At 48.0% G+C, this 25940-nt stretch overlaps 1 protein-coding gene across 4 annotated transcripts in view; it reads right to left on the bottom strand.

The window, feature by feature from the left end:
- Nucleotides 1-25940, bottom strand: part of SNTG2 (syntrophin gamma 2) — a 196594-nt gene that overhangs the window by 47575 nt on the left and 123079 nt on the right. For all 4 annotated transcript variants that reach the window (XM_067008273.1, XM_067008272.1, XM_059078848.2 and 1 more), the window contains 2 exons: nucleotides 14944-15071; nucleotides 424-553 (listed from right to left, as the gene is read on the bottom strand). In XM_067008273.1, the coding sequence (XP_066864374.1) occupies nucleotides 424-553; nucleotides 14944-15071 (258 nt within the window). The remainder of the gene's footprint in view (nucleotides 1-423; nucleotides 554-14943; nucleotides 15072-25940) is intronic.

The following is a 25940-nucleotide window of genomic DNA, read 5'->3' on the forward strand; positions in this document are numbered from 1 at the left end:
TTGCGGTGGAGGTGCCTCTTTATACGTTTCCTTAATGTTTTGGAGAATTACATCTTTAACCCAATTGGGTTCCCCAAGTAAAAATGTCATATTACATCAATGCGTTTGGATAGAGTATATATAAAATTACATGCACACAAATACTTCTGTGTAGGTGCGTGGAAAGGAAGAAAGGGAGAGAGAGAACCAGCGGTGAAGGGTCCACAGGTTTGATTCAGTCTACACTCTTATACCAGGAAACTTTTAGAAGACTTGATCTTTAACTTTTTTAGTCAAAGGTTTGTTATGTTGAAAAAAGTACATGTTCTTCTGTTTAATGTTATTACCAACTGTTTGAGGGTTCATCATAAATAACAGAAAGTCATAATTATTTTCGTGGATTAAAAAGCAAAAACAGGGACAGTGGAAAGCCTCCGTGCTCACGTTTTGCAGCGTCAGGTCGCTGATGTTGGCAGACACGGCCCGCAGCCAGTCGGCGCTCTCCTGGGCGGTGTAAAACCAAAGGATTCCCGAGCTCGCCCCATCCAGGGCCTGCACCTCAAACGCACTGCACCTGCAGGAGGAGGACAGGAGATGCTGGAGGAGGCCCCTGGGATCCGATGCCCCAGGCCCGGGAGAAGGCGGTGCCCACTCAGCCCTGCTCGGCACCGGCCTGCAGTCACCGCGGGAAACACAGCTCACAGCCGCGGGCACAGCCTAACCCATCTCTGTATCTTAGGTAGGTTTACTGAAATTAAGTTCAAAACGCTGAAATTCCTATTTCTAATTTAACAAAAACATGAAAGGCAGCTCCTGTAGGAAATACACGTGCTCTCAGAGCAGTGCTGGAGTTACTGTTTTGTGGGGTCCTTAGCAGTGATTCTTTCGGAGACCACTTATCATGGTACTGAAGGCTCTTGACCCAGTGATGGTGCAGCAGGTCGAACACCACCATTCCTCAGCGTCGATGGTATTTAGGACCACACGCATACGTCTGATTTACAACAGAGCTTTTGAAGAAGTTGGTTCCCCTTTGTTTTTATAACCAGGAGAATCAACCTGCCACAAACCCACCCATGGCAAATTATTCATAACGGCGACATCACTGTCTCCAATCCAGTAGTTTCCCCCCTATGTCATGTAAGCCTTTTTTTCCAGAGATAATTTCCATATATGCTATAGACTGATGTGTGTGTTCCCCAAAACCTACGCGTTAAAGCCCTAGTCCCCAGTGCGGCGTCTTTGGAGATGGGACCTCTGAGGAAAGAAGCTTAAGTGAGGTCAGAAGGGTGGGCCTGATCCAAAAGGACTGGGGCCCCGATAAGAAGAGGCCCCCGAACTCCGTTCCATACGAGGACACGGTGAGAAGACAGCCGCCCGCGAGCCAGAGGGCAGCGCTCACCAGACACAGCCCTCCGGAACTTTGATCTTGGACCTCCAGCCTCCGGGACTGTGAGAAAATAAATTGCTGTTGTTCAAGCGCCATCCCGCCCCACCCCCACCCCCCCATCTGGTATTTTGCTAAGGCAGAGCTGACGAACGCAAGCGTTACAACGTCACGTACACGTCTGTTCGTTTTCTCTTAAGAAAAATGCACAACTAACCCACGCAGCTTACACCTCCATGTCCTTAAGAAGATAACTGAAAGGCTAAAAATGACAAAACAAACTTTTTCTAAACAAGGTTCCCGCTAAATTATGTGTTAATAGTCTTTCAGATGTGGGTTCAATCATGGTTTCAAACGGAAAAGGATACAAGGGCGGGAGAAGGAAGTAGAGACATAATAAAACAACCCTGCATGTTCTTGGGCCAAATCTACCAACCAGAGGTTCTCCGATGAAACAATCCTTCTGTCTTTTTTATAAGCAGATACCCGACTCGGTGTCATTCCCACCCTAATCAGCACTGCTTGAATCAGAGCCTAAGGTTCATTTACAGCCAAGTGTGTCATTTGTGCCCGCACCCTGCACCGCAGCCCTGGCTCAAAATTTTACTTGGGGAAGGGGTGAGAGACAGGCCACAAAACCTGCAGCTCCTGGTCAGTTTCCACAGGAAGTGACTTCATTTGCAGTAGAACGTGGAGAAGTTCAAGGTCACGGGCACTTCAAAAACAGTGGAATGGGGCCTCCCTGGTGGCGCAGTGGTTGGGAGTCCGCCTGCCGATGCAGGGGACGCGGGTTCGTGCCCCGGTCCGGGAGGATCCCACGTGCCGCGGAGCGGCTGGGCCCGTGAGCCGTGGCCGCTGAGCCTGCGCGTCCGGAGCCTGTGCTCCGCAACTGGAGAGGCCGCAACGGTGAGAGGCCCGCATACCGCAAAAAAAAAAAAAAAAAAAAAAAAAAAGTGGACATTTCAGTTTAAGGCAATTAGAAAGAGTTTCATAAATTAAACGAATACAGGTTGAACTGCTGGCCGGCTAGTTTTCAGGAGAAAACCTGGGAATAAAACAGCTGGAAGGAGCTCTCCTGGGGTCAGAACAAATCTCAGACACCGACCCCAGGAACTAGTTCTTCAAAGGAACCCAGATTTGACTGGAATATTCTGCCGATCCATTTACACCACAGAGCTTTGCTGAAAATAAGAGACCAGTCAGCTGGAGATGAGTGAAGTTTAAGAGCCAGGTGTGGTCACAGAAAGAAACCAACCTCAGGCTTAACAGGACTCGGGGGAGGGTGGTTTCCAGACGTCACAAAAATGATCCAGCCGGTCACTAAACAATAAACAACAAACGGCAGGTCGGGGTGCGGGGTGAGGACCTGCACCCGGAGCTGCTGGACACGGGACAGTGGGACGCGGGGCCTGGGGAAGAGCAGGCATGGAAGGTGTCTGCGAGGTGACCAGACGTCACATCCGGCAGAAAGACTCCAAAACAGTCATTAGAAACGTGTCCAAGAAGCTAGAGGGAAGCTTGCTTAAAGAAGTGAAGGTACAAGGACAACGTCACTTCAAATACAGCCTGTCAGTAAAGAGACGGTAGCTCCAAAAGGAAGCAAATCAGTGTATTAGGGTGAAAAAGTATAATAACGGAAAAAAATTTTACTAGAGAGGCTTGACAGTAGGTTTCACCTGACAAAGAATTAGCAAACTTGAAGACAGATCAATAGAGTCTATGCAATCCAAGTAAGAGACAGAAGAAGGAGTGAAGAGAAACTGTCAGAACCTCTGACACTCAAACTAGAAAATGAAGAAAAAGTCTCCTGTTACTGCATGGAGGTTCTCCAAATGTTGCCGTATCTATTTGGTTTATAGTGTTGTTTAAGTCTTCTATTTTCTTCCTGATGTTCTGCCTGGTTTTTCCATACACTATTAAAACTGGTGTATTGAAGCCTCTGACTATTATTGTTGAATTGTTTATTTCGCCTTTCAATACTGTTAGTTTTTAGTTTCATGTATTTTGGTGTTCTGTTTTTAGGTGCATATATATTTATAATTGTTATATCTTCCTGCTAGATTAAACATTCATCTTTGTAAAATGTCCCTCTTCATTTCTAATAACATTTTCAGTTTTAAATTCTATTTTCTATGATATTAGTATAGCTACTCCATCCTTGTGTTTGCTGTTTGTATATTTTTTCCCATCTTTTATTTTCAATCCATTCATATCTCTGAATCTAAAGTGTGTCTCTTGAAGACAGGACACAGTTGGATCTTGTTTTTTCTACTCACTCTGAAAATCTTCACCTTTTAACTGGATTATTCAATCATTCAAATACAATTTTATTATTGGTATAGTTAGATTTATGTCTGCCGTTTTACTTTTCATTTTCTATGTGTCTCAAATCTTTTTTGTTCCTCTGTTCCTCTTTCCCTGCTTTCTTTTATAGTATGTGAATATCTTCTAATTAAGCATTTAGATTTCTTTAATGATTTTAAATATATATGTGTATATACATATATATGTAGTATATATATACAAATAAAGATCAAAACATAAAGAAAGCAGAAGGAAGAAAATAATGAAGATTAGAGCTGGAATTAATGAAGCAGAGAAGAGAAAAACAACAGAGAAAATCAATGTAACCAAAATCTGGTTCTTTAAAAAGAACAGCAAAATGGACAAACTTTTAGCTATACTGACCAAGAAAAAAGAAAGAAGACTCAAAATACTAGAATAAGAGGTGAAAGTGGAGATACTACCATCAATATTGCAGAAACAAAAAGGATTATAAAGGAATCCTTGAACAACTGTATACAAATAAATGAGATAAATTAGATGAAATCCTAGAAAATACAAACTACCATAGTTGATTCAGGAAGAAATCTGAACAGACAATATTACAAGTTTAGAAATTGAATTTTTAACCAAAAAACTAACCACATAGAAAAGCTGAGGCCCAGATGGCTTTACCACTGAGTTTTACTAAATATTCAGAGAAGAATTAATAACGATTATTCACAAACTCTCTCCAAAATAGAATAGAACATTTCCCAAATTAGTTTATGAGGCCAATACAACCTTAATACCCAAACCACAAGTCATCACAAGAAGACTACAGACCAATATCTGTTTTGAATATGGATGCAAATATCCTCCATGAAATACTAGTAAACTCAATCCAGGAACATCTGTTAAGAATTATATACCACTTTTGGGCTTCCCTGGTGGTGCAGTGGTTGAGAATCTGCCTGCTAATGCAGGGGACACGGGTTCGAGCCCCGGTCTGGGAAGATCCCACATGCCACAGAGCAACTAGGCCTGTGAGCCACAACTACTGAGCCTGCGCATCTGGAGCCTGTGCTCCGCAACAAGAGAGGCCGCGATAGTGAGGCACGCGCACCGTGATGAAGAGTGGCCCCCGCTCGCCGCAACTAGAGAAAGCCCTCGCACAGAAACGAAGACCCAACACAGCAAAAATAAATATAAATAAATTAATAAACTCCTACCCCCAACATCTTCTTAAAAAAAAAAAAAAGAATTATATACCACCGTCAATGGGATTTACCCCAGGAATTCAAGGTCAGTTTCACATCTGGAAATGTTATACATCATAGCAACAGAATAAAAAAAAAAAAATCACACAATCATCTCAACAGATGCAGAAAAAGCACTTGACAAAATCCAAAACACTTTCATGCTAGAAAACACTCAACAAACTAAGACTAAAGGGGAGTGTTCTCAGTCTGATAAAGAGCTTCTACAAAAGCCCACGTAGGGGGTGTAGACAGTCGGCTCTCTGAGGAAAAGGGATGAGTTTTGAATCCCAGCATGTTCATGCTTCAGCTGTGTGAGACAAGCTAGATGCCTAACCTTTAAAAGATCCTTGTCTACACAACGGGTCTTGAAATGCCAAATATACCACAAATGGAAATATTGGGAGAAACAAGTGGGGTAACGCAAATATGGTTATACCAAACCCACAGATCCTATACAAACACTGCTACCAGTGAGGTTATCTGTCAAGCAAAGCAAAACAAATTAACATTATATGAGCAGAAACGGTGAAAGCGTTGGCATGAACGCTGATGACAGACGCCAACATACCAACAAAGTATGAAAACAAATTCGCACTTTGGCCCACTGTACAAAAGTCATATTAGTTAGAGCCAACGAGGCAAACCCTGTGCGTGCGTGCCCGAACGAGGGATGAACGTTCATGTCTCCCGATTGACTCGGAGGTTTTACGTTCTCAGCTTTTCGCGTGGGCGGTGTTCAGGCTCCCCTACACCGTCCCTGCCCCGCCCACCGGCGGGTCCTGCCTCACGGCTCTCCGGTCATGGCATCTGCTCCGGATCCTCAGGATCTTACTCCTATGGTCAAGGTCACAGTCAGAACTGGAAATCCCAGAGTGCTCGCTGCTCAGGACTCAGCGTGCCCTGTGAGGCCACGTGTCAGCTTTCAAACATCAGCAGTAAAACCGACACGCAGAGAAGGCAGAGTATTTGGTGCATGAGTTTCCCGGGTAGAAACCAAGCCAAGTCCCAGACACCGTTATCAAGGGCGAGGGAAGAACTGACCCTGCCCGTGCTTTTGGAAAGCCTACCTGCTTCCAGGATTCCCTCGAGCCCTGAGAGGATTTTTGATTTCCAAAGAGAAAACCGGTAAGACAGTTTCATACTGTAGGAAATGAGTCAATTCGCACCACAGTTTCTGGCTAAGCAAAAGAAATCTATTCCAATACAGTTCAAAGTATGTGTATCTTAACTTATTAGAAGGTTGAGGAACTGAAAGTTCAATGTTGAGTCCGAACTGCCTCTGGAGGAGGAGGGGTCTGCATCTTCTCTTCCTGCCCCTTCAGCCCCGCCTCCCCACTTCTCCTCGGAGGACAGCACCAGGGCTGGCTTCCCGGGGGGCTTGTCCCCTCCCACCCCTGCAGACCCCAGCCCCCCCAGACCTGCCCAGACTCTCCCACAGTCCCTCCTGAGACGCCCTGCATCAGTACCTTTACCAGGCCAGCTGGTGGAGGCTGCCGCTGACCTCACAGCACATCTCAGTTATCTTACAGCCCTAACGCTGGGCACCTGTCCGCATCCCACGTCCGCATCCTATGGCGACAGACAATCTTCCAACACCTACCTCAGCTGCGCCGTGGAATTCCCGCATGACCCAAATCGGGCGCCAAGTACTGAGCGTTCTTAATTGCCCCTCAGAGCTTCAACATTGCAGAAAAAGAACTCCAAGTTTATAAGTCATCTTTTTAACACGTTGTGTGCTTTTTAAGGAACAAAAACACTCGAGCTTCCAAAATGACCCCCCCAACCTCTTACCCACGAGTCACGGCTCACGGCCATCCAGGCCCCCAGGTTCCGGCCAATCCTGACCCTTTGCACCTGGACAGCATCCAGGGAGGACTGACTGCACAGAGCATCTCTGCTCTGATGAACGTGAAGCCCTCCTGCTCTGGAAGCTGAAGGGTCGGTGTCTGTTTATTTTACTCACATTGAGCGTTATGAACATTCACTAGACAAAATGAGAGAAAAACGTGTATATTCCTCAGAATTTGAAAAAAAAAATCTCCCAACTGCCACTCACATGTCACATTTCAAGCCTGCCGCTGTGGCATGTGTGTTATTTTTTCATGGAAGCCAGAGAAATATTTTTTTTCTGCTTCCCCACCATGCAGCGGCATCTCTAAGGACTCCATATTAAACAGTAACAAAGAGACCCAGTTTAAATGCAGGCACCCTTCTCCCCGTATCAGTTTGTTTATTAAAAAGTCACTATTCCTGGAAGATTCCAGGCACAACAAAAGTCCAGCAAGTCCAGGAAAGAAAGATAACTTCTCCTTCGTGCTGCCCCAAAGGCCCACTTGTCCTCCTCTGTCACCCCGATCACCATCCTGAGACCACGTCCAGCCCCTCGCCCGTCAGGGAGCAGGGGCTTGAGAGGCATGAGGGCGGAGGGTCCCATGTGGGCGGCGCCCGAGCCAGCCGGCGGAGGCCCTCCCACGGGTCCCACCGAAAGAAAGCGGAGAGAAAACCACTTCATCTAGGTCTCCCTGCTGGTCTGATCTTATGCCTGTTTCCTGCCTGCACTTCCCGCCAGGCGGGAAGCTTCCAGAGAGCGCGGACTCCCGGGTTTGCTCGTTTCACACCCTCAGCCTGCCACACCTACGGCAGTGCTGCACGGAGCAGGCATATATGCTAGAACACTCGTCCCGTCAGTAGATGCTGGAGAACGCGCAGCACGATGGAGAAGGCTCCCGTCTCCAATGCCCGCTGCGCGCTGATACAGAGCCACTGCGCTCCCAACCCGGCCGGGGCCGGGGCCTCCTCATCTGAAAGCAGGCGCCCGAAGGACCGCTCGCTGGGCCGGGGGGACAGGCCGGTGAGGTAGGTGTTGTGACAGCGCCGTAGCCGGCACACGCGGGGCACATAAATCTGCGAATATTATACATGCATTCCGTGCACAGGACAGGCAGCCAGCAGGACAGAGGGCCCAGGCTCCGCGCTTGTTAAAGACGTTGGCAGGGCCTGTCTGAATCATCTCCCTTATATTCTTAAATTCTTCATGGCTAAGCAGTTAATCATGCATTTGAAAAGTCCCCTTTACATATTGATTGAAACTGCTTTGAACAAATTCAAAACACTGTAAGTCAAGAACAGAGAAATATCTTTATTGTCTATCAAAATAAAACACATTCTAAAAGATTCACAGGTGGCTAAAATCACTGGCACCTCTAAGTCCTGACGTTTTCTTTTACGACCGTTTTGAATAATGGAACCTCCAGCTTTATTCTATGAATAAGGAAATCAGACATAACAAACAGTGCATCTCTCTCTACATTTTCTTTGTCTTTCCCTCAGGATTTCTGTGTCCAGGAGGCATTAATCAGCCCTCGAAGGCTTTCACTTCTGTGAAGCAAACCTTTCAAATCCCTGGATACCTCCTTCAAAGTCGACGGCAGGGGGGCCCTTCTCATGGGAGTGACCGCCGACCCAGCATAACGTTACAGCAGGCGCCACGTAGAAGCAAACGTTACAACCAGTTCCTATTTCTGCGTCTAACGATGTATCTACTAGGAAAATCTCAATTACTGGCTGAAAATACATGAACTTCCTGAAATGCTGTATCTGCACTGGGGAGTGTGCTCTGAGTAACAGTCCCTTCCTTGAAAAACGCACATTTTATCCACACAGCCCTCCAGTTTCCCCCAGCTAATTAGCCTTTATTTCTAAATTCAAATCCATACTTCTAACTACTTAATCCTTGCTGTTTTCATCTAAATGAAGAGCCTGTTAGACTCTGAAAGCAACTGAATCAATGGATGCTGTGAAATAGGCAAGTCTTGGTGTCAGGCAATGGATTTATTGGTCAATACACTTTCTCACTTTTCAACCTTCAGTTTAATTTGCATAACAAATTGATTTTTAAACATATTTTCTTATTTATTCCATAGGAAGCTAATTTAAGAACTTATTCAAGAGAAATGGACACGGGGATGAACTTTCTGGTGGTAAATTAGACGTTTGACAAAATGTCTTAAAGGCCCTAAAACGTTTTAACCTTTTCATTCCATAATCTTACCGTACCACCTATTCTACTGAAATGATGGGTGATGTGAATCACAATGTATGCATAACGACACCAGAGCAGTCCCCAAAATACGTTTTAGAGAAAAATAAGCTCTTGGTCTCATTACAAAGGAATAGTGGGTAAGCACCAGGCACAGTGACAGGACAAACGTCTCATTAAATCCCAACGTCCAGACACCCATCCACAATGTTCTCTCTCTACAGAAAAGTCCAGACAAACATACGTCAAAGTGATAATGTAGCTTTATCTCATGGGAAGATTTTAATGTATTAACATTTCCCCACACATTAATATTTCCCAAGTTAGCCAGAACTAATGTTTCTAGCTGTGTACCCTATGGATACATGTATAAACGTGTGTGCGTGTATCCGTATGTATATACGCACACACATGCACACCCCGGTGTCCACACGCACGTGCAGGTGCGTGTGTGAGGAAGGCCCCCACTGCCAGCGACGCCTGCCCGTCACACCCACGGGTGCTGCGTGTCCTTCAGAGCCACATCTCTTCTTCCCAAAGGCCCTTCTAACAACCTGCGTCCTCCAAGTCCAATGGTCCTTGTCACCCTTGAACTGTGACACCTCACAGCTTTTGGACACCTAAATTTCTCTTCCAATTTAACTGTTTGCTAGAATATAAACATTTGGATGATAGAAAGGAGGTTCCTTCCCCTTCGGAGCACGTGGCACTAAATGGTGGTTAAGGAATGCTTCCTGCACAAGTTCCGCGGTGGAGGTTCAACCCTTCCAAGTTCTTGGGGGACATGTGGACGGGGCTCAGGTGGCCAACACCAGGAAGGGTGAGTGCCTCTCCAGGCAGCGGTGCGGGACCCCGCCTTGGAAGCCCGGAACTGGCTGGGTCTCCCCACTAACGCCTCCCGGTCCTGGCGTGCAGCGTGGACACAGTGCAGGTGGCGGGCGGTACGTGGGAACTGGGACCAGGAAGCGCAGGGAGGATATCTAGCCCCCAGTTAGAGGGAGACGGGGCGCCCGAGAGCCATTCCGCAAACTGCAGAAGGAGACCACGCTGACCGCGCGGCTGTGAACAAGCCTCCGTGACTGTGGGTGGGGCCGGGGCACGTGAGCCTGGACCGACCCCTGAGCTGTAACCGCAAAGACAGCCAAGACCTTCTTATTTCCCAAGAGCAGAAGAATGCCGCCTCTGACCCTCACACTTTCCACTTCCTGTGGACACATCTGGCAGTGATCTTGGTAATAATTTGTAATAATTCCCTCGTCCACAAGATGCTTAAACTCTACCCCCGGGAGCCTCCTGTCAATGTTTTCTAGCTAATATTATGCTATTGATTTTATGGAAGCACAAAAACGAGTAAAAGATAAACTCAAGAAGTATGAATCGTGAGAAAACAAAACTCTGTACCTGGCTCATGGCCATCTTTTGACTCCTTTTAAAGGGGCCAATGATGTGCAATGAATTCTTACGTCCTTTTAACAAAATATACCGCCTTTTTTATACTCCTATGTAAACATTTAAAGTCAAAAAATTACTCATTTTTGGAGAGGCAAAGAAGGATAACACACATATTACTAACAATGACAATTATAATAAATGCTAAAAACAGCTAGTTGGCCTTTGTTGATCCTGGCTTTGTGATGACACTCTGCACAATACCTTGTAAACTATATGCTAGTTTTAACGTTCACATTAACCCCGCTCAGAACGTCTTATTATTGTTCCCATTTTATAGATGAGGAAACTAGGGCTTATGCCGATCAATCAATTTACCCAAGGTGACAGGGCCTGAAAAGGCACACGAACACCCACACCCACACACAGGCACACACACCCCAAACAAAAGGAGCTCGGCGTCCGGTTCCACAACCACGGTCTGAACTGTAACGTCAGGCCACCTCGTGAAAACTGCCGGCGCCTCTTCTGTGCAGTAAAACCACACAGACCCTGCCTTTAGGACTATGCAGACTTCGTTCCTTCCACACCCGATGCTTTGTTTTAAACACGTTTGTTTTGATATTTAATACAATTAAGTCTGCTGGCACGGTTCCACGACTCTAGTAACATGACCATTTTTTGCACTTCGAGTTTTCATCACTTAGATCCTTCTTCTGAGACAGAAACACTGCATCTCAAGGAGACACTGGAAACGCAAACTCTAACCCGAACACCCAACGCCAGTCTGGCGGCCGGGCTGAGTGGAGCGAAGGAACAGACCTCTGTGCCGTGCCACCACTCAGCCAGGACGGTATTTTACCCCCTTAAACGTGACAGGGTGTAAGATGAGGAGGGGCTGAGAGCATCCTGCATCCTTGACAATCCCACTGGCAACGACTGCTGCACCAGGAAGCCCTGGGGGGCGCCGGCCCTGAGCCTGGGGAAGGAGCCGTGGTCTCGGGGTAGGAACGGAGCGGGGGCCGCGAGGAGAAGCGGGCTGCTGGCTGTCAGAAGCGGAGGGAAGCAGACTGACCGACGGGGCAAGGCATGGGGTCAAGGGTCAAGAGTCAAGAGTCACATGGCACGCCCAGGACCACCTGCCAGGCAGAGGCCGGAATGGAAATGCAAACGGAACTAGGTCAGTTTTTGAGAGTCTGACCTCAAAAGTAATCAGAAAGTTGGTCGAATTCATGAAAAGCAGGGTTCCCCTGCACACCCCCAGGCCTGGGGTCAGTATCTAAGGAGCAATGGGACATGATCCTAGAGACAGCAGCCGGCCAACAGTGACTGCAACCCCAGACCTGTCAGCACGCGTCTCAAGGGGTTTAAAAGCTCCCTTAAACCTTACGCTTTCTCCATAAACCATCTTAGGAAGCGGTGGAGAATTCCCATCACCTCCTGCCCGCTTGGCTATCAGGAAGGGGCTCCCTGAGGGCAGGTCACGTGGCCCCAGGAGGCCCAGAGGCAATGCGGGGTTAGAGTTGGTTCCCTCCAAACCCTGTTCTTTCCTCCACACCATCCGCCTCCCCTCTTCTCGCCCAAGTCCAGAGCCGCAGGCTTTAGATGGTCTGGTCTGAGGCTGCCTCGTGAAAGCTCCCTTGTGGCTGGACTGTCTGGCAAACGCACATTTCTCGTGTTCTTAAGGATGGTCCCTCCCCCTCAGCTTCCTAAAATACACACGTGAAGGCGGGCACCTTGCTCAGCCCAGGTCTGGGAGCCTAACCGGACTCGTCATGGGGACGTGAAAGCACAGCCCACCGCAGACCACGGCTCAGCGCGTCTTCGAAGGGACAGATCCCTAAGATGGGTCAGAGGCGTCTTATCCGCGTCTGCACTTAAGCGCAGATCACAGCCTCCGGGGCACAGGTGGCTGCACCCAGTTACTCTGTCAGGCACAAAGCTGGCTGTCGCCAGGCAGGATTCTGCAAAAGTAATGAAGAGCTGAAATCAGCTGGCTTCAAATTGGGAAGATTATCCAGGTGGCCCGATGCGGATGTGGCCGCATGCCCTTCACATCTGGGTCTGAAGGCCAGAGACAGGAAGTCAGGTGCCATGCACAAGAGGTCATCTGTTGCTGCCTTATAGGGGAGGGGACACGTGGCCTGGAACTCGGGTGACAGCCAGCACGGAGATGGGGAAGCCAGCCTTACAGACCCGAGGGCCTGAATTCTGCCAACGGCCAGCGAGAACCTCGGGCAGGGCCCCGGCTGCAGGCGAGAGCGCAGCCCGGTCACACCCCAGCATCGGCTTGCAGACCCCGGCACACACGCCCCAGCTGGCCCGTGGAGGCGGTGAGATGATACACTCGCGCCTTTGAAGCTAAATTTGCACTAACCAGTTATGCAGCAACGGAAAACGGAGAGGGTCCTGCTCGGAAAACTCCCGCCCTCTTCACAACCCTCAGTCGCCCCAGGAAGCACGCCTTCCCCCTCACAGCGTCAGAGAAATGCGCTACTAACTTCCTGATAGCCCAAAGCACGAGACTCTGCGGAGGAATCTGTGATGTCTCGCGGCTCCTTCCCAGTGTCTGCAGACGTGGCCGATTTTCCTACGTGAGCGCTCGAGGAGCAGCCGTACTTGGTAAGGGGTCGGCTGTCACCCTCACTGGGCATCGCGCTGTTTTTACGCCTGTTTTCGTTTCGTATCAAGATGCTCTCCCCCAAATTCTTATGGAACCATCTTTTCCTGTCCTGGGCAGCCAATGATTCGACCTTCACTAATAGTGATGCATCATTTACGCAAAAGCTTAGTTCCCTCTGTGCCCAAGAACCGCCGACACTAATGTCCACCCGACAGCGCACAGGTGCGAGAGGCCCCCGGCAGAGGGCAGCCCTGCCGCCCGGAGGCGACGTGACACGGGGACCGTCACATACTCACTACAACTGAGTTTTATCACTTCAATACGTATCTCAAATGTTAGGTTTAAACATGTGTCTTCTCTTTAGAGAATCTTTTGAAACGTTTTCGGAAAACTAAGGAACCTCAACCGTCATTGGCCGAATTACTGTACTTTCAAAAAAAGGAAAACGCAGAGCAGCTGGTGACAAATTTTGGTCCTGCAACTGGACGGTGACAGGAACCCCAGGACAGTGACCTCTGACATGCTATTCCCACTTGTTTTTAAGCCACTCAAAGGACCTCCTAAAAATCCTGCCCAGGCTATAGTTTAGAGCTTTGGCTTTTACGTTTTAAAACGCGTTTGGGGCTTCCCTGGTGGCGCAGTGGTTGAGAGTCCGCCTGCCGATGCAGGAGACACGGGTTCGTGCCCCGGTCCGGGAGGATCCCACGTGCCGCGGAGCAACTAAGCCCGTGAGCCATGGCCGCTGGGCCTGCGTGTCCGGAGCCTGTGCTCCGCAACGGGAGAGGCCACAATGGTGAGAGGCCCGCATACCGCAAAAAAAAAAAAAAAAAACAAAAAACAAAACAAAAAAAAAAAACCGCATTTGACTTCGGGCTGGCAATTTCTACACGTGCTCCTTGCACGCCCCGGAGCGAGCGTCCCTCGGGTGACAGCACAGGGGCTGCAGAACCAGCTCAGGCTGTTTGAGGCCAAGCGCTCAGGCCTCCTCTCCTCTTCCTCCTCTTCAATGTGGGGCCAGAGGGCTACGGGGCAGGGGAGGGAGCAGCATCCCCTCTAAACGTGCACTTTAATACTGATGTGAGTCAGACAAACACACTCGATGAAATGCAGAATTTTAGTCATTCATTTTACTTCTTGCACCTTCCTGCCCATATTAAAATCATGAAAGAGTCAGCAAAGCTCATAAGATAAGTTAGTTTCCATAAAACGACATGGAAACCTTTGGTTTGCCGTTAGGATTTGACAGCACTTCCCAGGGCGAAGGAGGGGCGTGTGACCACCCAGGGGCGCCTTCTCCAGACGCTTTGTGTTCACACGAACACGGCCTCCGTGGGCACACGCGTCTCATCAGGAAAGTACTCCGTTTCAAGACAACGAGCACTCTTCCTCTGTTCACACAGTTCTCTCGCCACCTTCTGAAGAATGAAAGGAAACTCACCACCTACTTACTTCTCAGCCTTTGCACAGTGACCTGACAGCACTGTTGGTCACAGATGACACACTGTATGAACTCAGAGGGAAAAATGCTCCCTTCTTCCACAAAACAGTGATGGACACACGACCTTTACAGATGAAACTCTGAAATTACTTCATTAACCAGGCTCGAAAACTAGCGAGCATTTATCGAACACTGGTGCTGGTCTAACCTTCTCATTTTATTAATGAAGAAAAGGAGGCCCGTGGGCTTTAAATGACTTTTCTGTAATTGTATGCAACGTGGATAAGAGTGCAGTCTCATTTCCAATCTAGTTCTGTTAACCGTTAAAACTGAAAATACCTTTTCTTCTTCTGATGACTATGTCTCGGAAGAATGAACAAACGGGCACCTCTGGACAGAACCACTCCTGACGACAAGCCTGCTCCTGCTCTGATTAGTGCTTCTCACCAAGCTTGACTTTTATTGTGATTATGATTATTTCTGCAAATGCTAAATCCACCTGGAGACAAGGGCACGCACTTCGGGGTTTAGCGGCACTTCCCACTCCAGACGACGGTCACACACCTTACTTTTTCTGCTCCAGCTCTGCACCGTGAGACCCGAGCCATGGAAAGAGGGAGTGACACGGCGTCCAGCCAGCGCTTCTCATATTTTGGTTCATTAGCGACGGGCGAAGAAGGCGAGGACGGAGCCTGTGCAAAACAGATGAGAATCAACGGTCACAGAGTCAGGTAAAGGCACCAAATACAGGGCGAGGCCCCGACAGGCCCAAACATCATGTCCCCCAAACCCAAATGAAACACATTTCAGCTGCTGCAAAAGCACATGTGATCATTTTCTCAAAACTCTGGAAAGAAGTTAGTGCTCTTCTATTGCGACGTAAACGATTTTCTTCCTCTATTTTTTAAACAACATACCGCTCCGAAGACAGAAAAGTCCCAGGGACGGGGGCGGGGGGGGAGGAGAGGGGCTAAAACTGGAAGGAACCCGAGGGGCGCGACGAAGGCTCTGAGTCCAGGAAGGCTGTGGACGACCACCTCCACCTGGAAGGTCAAATCAGAGCGACTTTGATACGTAATAATACCGACGACATGCTAACGGGTTAAGCCCCCGCCCGTTCGTCAGTGGCGAAGTCCCCTCTGTCCGTCCAAGGCGAGCAGAGAGGGAGCACGCGGGGAGGGGTGGCCCGGTCCCTGCTCGGCGGGGCCTGCAGGGAGAGGAAGATGCTCGAACGCCGGAACGAAGCCACGCAAACCGCCAGGTCGCCAGCCAGGACACCGCGCGTGCCCAGGTCGTCAAAGGGTCGGACGCTGGCCCGTCTCGCCCCCCGCGGAGCAGTCAGCCCCGGCCCGCGGCTCCCGGGACGCCGCTCCCTTCACGCGGCAGCCGAGGCCTCCTGCCACGAGGGCAGCGTTTCCGGTACCTTCGCGCTCAGGGACGGGCGGCCAGAGCGAGGCGCGAACGCCCGGGGCGCAGGCAAACGGACGCGCTGGGCAGGCCGGCGAAGCTGGACCTGCCCGGGAGCGCCGGAAAGGCCCCCAGCTCAGGGGGGGCCACTCCTGTGCCCTCCTGACAGGGGCGGTCGCAACGCGGGGCGGGCCTCGCCGGGGGCGGCGGGGCCTGCGGGGCGGCGGCGGCGGGCGCTGGGAACGGGCTCCCAAGGGCGCGGCCGAGGCTGCGTGCGCCGCGCGGTGCTACGAGGCTGCGGACCCACCTCCGCTCTAAGCCTCCGGCGAGACCCGACACCGCCCTTGCGGCGAGGACGCCTCCCAGGCCCGGCTCTCAGCGGGGCTGGCGTCCGGCCGTCTCAGGCCCATCAGCGGCCAGCCCCGGATCAAACACCGGCGCCTAATCCCGGGACCTGGTACCTTACTTGGACAAAGGGTCCCCGCGTGTGTGAGTAAGTTAAGGGTATGTACCTGGACCGTTTGGGCGCCCCAAATGCTGTCGCATCTATCCTTACCAGAGGGATACAGGCGAACCCGGACAGGAGGCAGCAGGGCCTTGTAAAGACAGAGGCGGAGACGGAAGCCACACGGCCGAACGACCAGGATGCCGGGGTGGGGGTGGGGCTATCAAGAGCGGGAGGGGGCGGGAAGGACCCTCCTCTGGAGCCTTTGGAAGGAGCAGCCCTGCCGATGCCTGGATTCCGAGCAACCAGAGGCAGGGTTTGGGTTGTCCTCATTACATTCTTTATTTAAATGTATTAATTCCACGGCCAGTAGCTCAAAAGCAAAGGTACTGTGACATTAGAAGATTAAACTAGATTTTATTAATGTTCATTTATTGTCATCTTTTTGCATTATGTTCTAGTGTCCGGTAGAATATTTGCTTTTGGTGTACACACGACACAGCATCGGAAGGCCTACAGATTTATTACTTTACTATGGATTTCATACTGGCTTTACTGAGATACCCGTTTGCCTACATGCACTGCTGCTGCCTGTGTAAGAATTCGCTATAGTTTATTATACACTGCGGCGTGTCTTCAGTTATCAGTTGTCACGGAGTTTTATCACTGTTATTTGCATTCACAACACTCCATTTAAGGTATCAGAGTTCATCAGGAACAATGTTTTTGTGCATTTCCTTTGAATGCGGTTTGCTGCTCTCACTGATTCAAACTTGTAAGCGGCAACAGGCATCAATAGTCAGAGTTACGACAATAATCCTGCAAACTCACCACTTAAAATGTCATAATGGATTCCGTATATAATGAGCAATATTTAAATGAGCACAAGAATATGCTGATTCAATAAAATGATTTTAAATTTACTTTTCAAAATGTAGGATAAAAAGCGATTCCCCACTAAGGAAAACATTTTTTTCCTTTATAAAATCAGGTTGCATTTCATAACCTAATGGGCACATTTTAGCAACAGACTATAACTTTTTAAAGGAAGCTTTTTGTTCCCTCTGCTTTGGAAAGCTTCTACCTCAGGGGCCACTGACAAGCCCAGAGTTTCATGTCATATTTGACCAGTGTTTCCTCTGGAAAAATACTTCGTATAATCCTGAGAACCATGAGGCTGAAGGAGGACACCAGGTCTCCGTTGATCAGTGGGGTTTTCTGTGATGCTCACGTGGCCTCCTTGATGGTGGGTTCAGGGGATGCCTGGGAAAGGAGGAGGAGCCTGGCTGGGGTCCCCTCCAAGCTTGCTCCATCCCTGGACTCCTGCCATGGGCTGCAGGACACAAGCTGCCTGCCCTCTGTAGCTGCGAGCCCTGGGGTCTGGGGGAAAACAGACTGGAGGCCCCAGCGCTGCGGGAGCCCGGAGCTTCCGCTCCTGATGGGACACCAGTAAAGTTGTGCCCGGACAGACCTTCCAGAACCTGTGGTCAAGGCTGGGGCCGCTCAAGGGCTGGGCAGGCTTCCCCTCTGTGTGCAAGTCCCCGTCTGAGGGGAGCTCATCACCCGCAGGAAGGGGAACATCATGATTCTAATTTCAGCCCGAAATGGCACATCGGCTTTAGAGCTTCCAGAAGTCACGGGGCGTGTCCCCCAGCGGAACCGAAACACCGTGGGTTGTACCCGTCAGCTCTCCTGATCCTGCGGCACCACCCAGGGAACTCGGGTCTTACGACACCATCTACCGCTACCCACCACCCAAGACATCGATTTTAGAGGAGGAGGGACAAGACGTGTTTCCTTCCATTTGAGGTATGATGCAGTCAAATGCGTCAGAGGAGTGAGGAAAAGAAGGCCGTCCTGGTTCTAAAACATTTATATGTGACCCATCAACTCACAGAACAGTTTACGCTAGGACATCTTAGTTTCTTTGAGCTGGAGATTCTGAGTCGAGATAGCTCAGTGGAGGTTCCACCTCGTGGGACAGCATCTCAACTGTTTTTTTGGGATCCCTGGCGTGACGGGACACTCCCCGTGGAACTCTCTGCCTGCAGAGGGCTACGCACCACAGAGGATTCTGAAGGGGTGAGCGTCAGCCAAGGATGCCGCATTACAGCCACGATCACGCTTTCCCCGAGGTCACGAATATGAGCAGCAAACTGTCTCGTTTGTTGGGTGCTGGGATGCGTCTGTAAGTCATCTTTTGCATGAAAAATGTTCAATACTTGATGTTTCGCTAGGAGATTTGAAGCCAACTTTTTAGGTATTGCCACCTTATTTCCACTTTGAATGGTTGAGGACTTTCCACTTTATTCTTCTATTTTTAACTGAACTATATTGAGGCGTCAACTACATATAATGACATGTACTGATTTAGGTGCACAGCTTGATGAGTTTTGACACATGTATCCACCTCACGCCACCAAGCCCTAAATTATAATACAGAATAATTCCACCCCAGCCACCAAGAAAAGTTCCCTGCGCCTGTGTATAGGCATCTCCCCTCCTGCACCAGGCAGCCACTGATCTGACTTCTGTCACTATAGATTACTTTGAGTCTCCTAGGACTTCTGTGCCTAGAATCATACAGGACATACTTGTGTGTGAGGCTTCCTTCTCGGCAGGAGGCCTGTGAGAGGATCCTCGTTACTGTGTATTTCAGCAGATTATTCATTTTCATCACTGAGTAGTAGTCTACTGTCTGCATGTGCCAGCATGTCTTTATCCATTCACTTGTTGAATGAGATCTGAATCATTCCCAGTTTAAGAACAATATAAATAAAAGTGCTGTGTTGTCAGTTAAATTTGGGTGCCACGCTTGCATTCCTCGGATAAACCTCATTTGCTCATGACACATTATTCTTCCTTTGATTTGTTCATATATTTGAAGATTTTTGCATCTACATTTATGAGGGTCATTGGTCTGTAATATTCTTTACATGTAACGCCTTTGAAAGATTCTCGTAAAATTATTCTGGCCTCATAGAGTTAGCTGGGATGCATCAAATCTTCTATTTTCTGAAAGTGTCTGTGAAATTGACATATTATTTCTTTGATAGGATTCACCAATTACAGAATACTTGAGTTTTCTATAAGCCTTTGTTGCCCTGAACAGTCTTTCATAGCCTTGCATGTGATCCATCTTGATGAATGTTCCATGTTCACTTGAAAGGAACGTTGATTCTACAGACTTTGGACACAGTACGCTGTGAGTCAGTTAGTTGACTCATAAGGTTGGTTACATCCTCTATCTCCTTACTGATGTTTTGTCTACTCGTCCTATCAACTTCTGAGCAAAAAGTATTAAAATCTCCAACTATGACTGTGAGTTTGTCTGTTTCTGCCATTTCTGCCAGGTTCGGTTCTTATATTTGGAAGCTCTGTTACTATGTGCAATCTACATCCAGGATTATTACATTTTCCTGATGAATTGGTCTTTTAATCATAATGCAACATTCCTCTTTGTTTCTTGTACACTCATTGCCTTAAAGACTACTTTGTCAGATATTGATATAGCCACAATTATTCGGTTTCTGTTTATAAAATATATGTTCTCCACTCTTTTAATCACCACCTATTTTCATCTTTATGTTTAAATTATAATTTCAGTAGAAAGCATAGAGTTGGGCCTTTCTTTTGATCAAATCCAGTCTGACAACTTGTACCTTTTAATTGGAACATTTAGCCCATTTACATTCATTGTAATTCTTATGTCACTAGGTTTAATTATTATTTAATTCCTATTTGTTATTTGTTCCTCTTGATTTTTCTGCTCTGTTGAACATACTCTTTTTTAAGGGGTTGATCAATTTTTTTTCATTATTCTCTTGTATCTTCTCATTAGTTGTAGGAATCATAATACATATTCTTACTTTATCAATGCTTATTTATTATATTGTATCACTGCAAACTTCCCATCTGACACATCACTGTTCCTACACCTCATGTCACAAATATAAGAACTTTACAGCAGAATAATTCAATTTACCTGACCCCATCCTTTGTGCTATTCTTGCTACATCTTTTACTTTAACATACATTATCCACTCCATTTTACCGTCTTATCATTTTGTCCTCTGAAGTATTTATACTTAAAGGAAAATAGATATTTTATACACACACCCACTTATTTACCATTTATGCTGCTCTTTACTTCTTCCTGTATGTGTAAGTCTCCATCTGGTATCTTGTCCTTTCAGCCTGAAGAGCATCTTTTAGTATCTCGGGGTAGTGAAGGTCTGCTGGTGATATTTTCTCTCAGCTTAAATTTCTTTTAAAATGTTTGTATCCCCTCACTTTTGAAGAAGATTTTTCCCTGGATATAGAATTCTAAATAGATATTCATTCATTTCTCTGTTCCTATGTAAATAATATGTCTTTTTTAAAAATCTGGCTTCTACCTAGATTTTCTCTCCTTTGACTTTCAACAGTTTGACTGGGATCTGCTGACATGTAGTTTTCTTTGTATTCATCCTGGTTTGTCTTCGTTCCCATTTTCCTTCTGGACTCCAAGTACACATAGCCTTGGTCCACTTGAGTTATGCCACACGTCACTGGTGATCCCTTGTTTTTCAGTCTTTTTCCTGTTCTTCAGATGGGCAGATTTCTGTCAGTGTGTTTCCAAGTTTACCGCCAAGCCTTCTGCCATCTTTAATTCATATGAAGCCTATCCGGTAGATTTTTTTCTTTTCTTAAAATTCTAGTTATTGCACTTTCAGTTCTACAATTATCATTTGTTTCACTTTTGAAATCTCAACTTCTTTACTGAGAGTTCCTATCTGTTCAACCATTAAAACCATATTTTCCTCGAGGCCTTGAAGGTATCGATAACTATTGTGTTAAGGTCTTTGTCGGCTAAACACAACATCATGTGGGGTCTATTTCTACTGACTGAGTTTTTCTTAGCTTTATATCACTTTGTCTTGTTTCTTTGCATCACTAGTAATTTTTGATGGCATACTGGACATTGTAACCTAAGGCAGGGACTATGGATTATATTATCTTCCTCTAAAGAGCTGTTTTTTTGTTCAACAGGCAGTTCAGTTATTTAAGCACCTTAAAATTAGGAAGTTTTAAGCTTTTTGAGGTGGGTTTTTGGCAAATCTAAGCTGTTTACTAAACTGTAACTTAGAGGAATCAGCCCCAAACTCTGTTGTCTCTGCAGATGTTTTCAAAGCTTGGTTTTGGACTCTGTTAAGACAGGTTTAATGTGGTCTCAGTGACAAAGGTGTAGCCTTTCTGGGGTTTCAGCCGCCATGTCCGGGGGTATTAAATCTTCCCCATTCCGGGCAAAGGGGAAATGCAATTTCATCACCACTGCTTGACCTCTAGCATCTTCGTTTGCTCCTACACCTCAGCAGCCTTTCCTGGGTGGGCACTGATAGTATTTCCCTGTGCATGGGTATCCAACATTCAGCCAGGGAGGGGCCCAACACCCCAAATCTTGACTCCCCCTCTGCCACCTCCTTTGGGTTATGATTCTCTGGTGCCTTGTCGCCCAGATTCTAGCTGATTCAGAAGCCCTACATCCTTATTTTTGCTTCTCAGTGCAGCAGGACCATGCACTATGTTTGATTTCCACTGCCCCCAGGTGGTACTTAACTTGTGATGTTCTCTCTTTTCAAGGGTCACTGTGTGGAACTGCCAGCTGCCCGGCACCGGAGAACAAATGCCTTATTTTTTCAGTGTAACAGGGTATTTCTTTTTGCAGGAGATATACTGGGTTGGTTTTTCTTGGTGCATCTTCCTCTTATCCTTTGGGTGCTCACTGATTCTCCCCAGAACAGGAGAGGTTTATAAACAGTTTTGGAAAAAACTTCCAAACTCCTGTTAATGTTGATATTTTGACCTCTTCCCAGGAATCACAGATGTTCTTAATGGCATCTAGAATGGTGAATCTTTCCAGATCGTTTTCAGTTGACGTTACCCATCAGAGGAATCACTGTATATGGCAGCTATAGCTTTTTGAAATGTACTTACTAAATGATAAAAGTTGAAATTAGTCCTCAATCCACGGGCAGAATGGATGGGTGTTAGCAGGCTTGAAAACAACATGAATCCTGCTGTTCATCTCCATCAGAGCTCTTGGGTGACCAGGTACCTTGTCAGGGAGCAGTAATACGTTGAAAGGAATCTTTTTTTCTGAGCAGTAAGTCTCACCAGTGGACTTAAAACACCCAGTAAACCATGCTGTAAACAAATGTGCTGTCATTCAGGCTTTGTTCCATGTATAGAGCCCAGGCAGAGTAGATTTAGCATAATTCTCAAGGGCGCTAGGATTTTCAGATGGTAAATGAGCACTGGCTTCAACTGAAACTCACCAGCTGTTTTAGCCCCTGACGAGAGTCAGCCTGTCCTTTGAAGCTTTGAAGCCAGGCACTGACTTCTCCTCTCTGGCTATGAAAGTACTAGATGGCATCTTCTTCTCACAGAAGGCTGTTTCTCTACATTGAATACCTATTGTTTAGTGTAGCCACCTTCATTAATTATCTTAGCTAGATTTTTCTGGTTAACTTACTGCGGCTTCTACATCAGCACTTGCTGCTTCGCCTTGCACTTTGATGTTATGGAGACATGGCATCTTTCCTTACGTCTCTTGAACCAACCGCTGCTAGCTTCGAATTTTTCTTCGGCAGTTTCCTCACCTGCCTCAGCCTTCACAGAATTGAAGAGAGTTAGGGCCTTACTCTGGATTGAGCTTTGGCTTAAGGGACTGTTGTGGCTGGTTTGATCTTCTATCCAGGCCACTCACATCTTCTCCGTATCAGCAATCAGGCTGCTTCACTTCCTTATCATTTGTGTGTTCACTGGAGTAGCACTTGTAATTTCCTTCAAGAACTTTCCTTTGCATTCACAGCTTGCCTAACTCTTGGCGCAAGAAGCCAAGCTTTCAGCCTATCTCGGCTTCTTTTGACATGTCTTCCTCACTAAGCTCAGCCATTTAAAGTGAGAGACATGCGACTCTTCCTTCCACTTGAACACTCAGGGGCCACCATAGGGTTATTAATCGGCCTAATTTCAATATTGTGTCTCAGGGAATAGGGAGGCTTGAGGAGAGGGAGAGATGGGGAGATGGCCTTAATCTATCGATTAAGTTCACTGTCATATGGGTGAGGTTTGTGACCCTGCCCCCCACAATTACAGCAGTAACCTCAAGGATCCCTGATCACAGATGACCATAACAGACATAATAAAAATGAAAAAGTCTACATTATTGAGAGAATTACCAAAATGTGACACAAAGACATGAAGTGAGAAAATGGCACCGATAGACTTGCTTGGGTGGGGTTGCCACAAACCTTCAACTTGTAAACAACAACCCAGGATCCGCAAAGCAAAATAAAGTGAGGTGTGCCTGTATCAACTGCAACTTTTAAAAATAATTAGAATAAAATATGATGGTGAAAATGATGATCAAGAATGGTTTCACATGAGAAGGGAGTATTATATAATTTGTGTTTATTCGTGTGCTCTCTGTATCCAGCTTGACAATTTGCAGGTTGGGCTCATAGGTTATGTTCCACAGCCATGTAATAATAATAATAATAATAATAATGCTTATTTCCATGAAATAACTAGTAAGTCACTAGAATGGACAGCAGGTATTTGGTGGTATTACTGAAGGTCTGGATTTTGGATATTCTGACCTAGCACAGTGCAAACATTATGAATTGACTGCTCACAGGAGATGCTGAGAATGTGACATGCAGCCTTCAGTGACACAGACAGCAGACAGGAAATTCCAAATCCTGGCTTTATCCTGCATGGCTCTCAGAAGGTCCTTCTTCATGGCACGCTGTAATGCCCAGATGTTGTTTTCAGATAAGCCCAATAATGTGACTTCTATTCCTTTCTAAAAGTTTTGATCAATAAAGACAATTGTTAAACCTAAGGGAAAGACTCAAAAAACTAGCAAGAAGCTAAATATTTACCACTTCACGTTCAATTAAAACAAGGTGTCTACCCGGCAGACACCTTGGGCCGCAGTCTGTACTTTCTACCTTCATAGATTTTGCTGGAGGACGGGCCTATTTCATATATAATTTAAGACTCTTCTATGGCACAATAATAATAGCAAAGAACAGTATTTCAGTATTGCAAACAGAGACACAGAACCCTGTGAGGGTGCCTTAGTTGGAAGTGACCAGAACTGTAAAGCACTGTCCAAGATGACAGCTATCCCTGCAAGGGCTTCAGGACTTAGAGGGAATCTGAAATCTCTAAGCATCTAGTAAGTCCTAAGAAGGACTTCTGTGATTTCTGTGATAAGTCCCAATTACCCCAATACTTTAACTTCGTGAGAGTTATGTGAACCTCATGGCCTTATGTGGTCACAGGGCGAGACCACCGAGGGTGCTGCCGGGGTCTGTGAGTAGCAGGCAGGACACCCAGGGAGGGCACAGCCCTGCACGGCATCCCCGGGGCCCTGCCGCAGCCCCGCCAGGCCAGCTCCAGGGCCCAGGTAACAGCCCCACCCGCCCTCTCCCCGCTTTGATTTTCTGGGCATTTTGGCTTCTAAAGAGGAGAGGGTGACAGGTGACGTGGAGGGAAGGGCAAACCGCCGTCTGCTGCCTCGTGAAACAGTCACTGGCCCCGTGCAGAGGCTGCTGCCCTTCCGGCTGCAGCACGCCGGCCGCCCGCGGCTGTGGACGGCAGCCCGAACCCCGCACCTGCACCAGCTCCATGAGCACGGCAGGTCCGTCCTCCCTGTGGCCCTTTCCTTTCCACGTCTTGAGTCATTTTAGCCGAGTCGGGAGAAGTTCGGCCGGCGACCCCGCACGCACACGGCGTTTCCCGGCAAACATGTGGTGGGCTGCAGGCCCTGACTGTCTTCATGGACTGAACTGCAATTCCCTGTGCCGCCAAGTGGGGTCCAGCCCCTCGGAGAAGTGCTGGGAACGCACGGACACGCCTGCTTTTCACCTTCCCCCTGGAGAGTCAGTTCTACGTGTGTGAAGAAATCCAGCGCAGCTCAGAGTTTTCGTCCACTGACTGTCCTTCCCGAGACCTGACGTGCAAAGGGCCGAACCTCTGTGTCCTCGTGTCGGTCAGTCTCAGGACGAAGAGCGGACGAGCCAGCAGAGGCCGGCGGGGCCTGGGGCGCGGCGGGGACGCCTCCTGCAGCCCTGGGTGTTCCCATCGGACCGCAACAGCTGCTGACGATGCCTGCTCTGGGCCGTCCCCAAGCTCCTGGTGCCCTGCGGACACCGAGAGGGTGTGGCATGCCTGCTCTGGGTCGCCAGGCCCGAGTCAGGGACCGACGGGGACGTGGGGTCCCAAGTTCACGGGAAACAGGGGCCAAGGAGTCCGGGGCTGCCCCAGACGCCTGCTTAGGGACAAGCGGGCAGAGGCCCCCACTGCCCTCCAGCTCCCCCTCTGTCCTTGGTCCTGTGCCCAACGCCTGCCCCTGCATAGTGAACCCTGCCTCCCCCATGGGTCTCAAGTCACCCAGACGCTGCGACCCCCACGCCCGAGGCCCCTTCACCTGCTCGGACTTTGCTCGAAAACAATGAGTCCAGCAGGACAGGCTGGCTCCCGCCCCTCGGCATCAGGCTGCCCCAGGTGGGACGTCTCCCCACCAGCCTTGTTCACGGGCGGGCGCCCTTCCAGGCTGTCTTCGCCTTGGAGCAACGCTGCCCCTACTCCTGTGGCCCCAGATCTCCTGCACTAAAGAAGCTGGCGTTACCGTTTAGACCAGGCTAATTTTATCAGG

This window comes from Kogia breviceps, chromosome 11 (genome assembly GCF_026419965.1).
Source record: "Kogia breviceps isolate mKogBre1 chromosome 11, mKogBre1 haplotype 1, whole genome shotgun sequence".
In the NCBI taxonomy this organism is placed as follows: Eukaryota; Metazoa; Chordata; class Mammalia; order Artiodactyla; family Physeteridae; genus Kogia; species Kogia breviceps.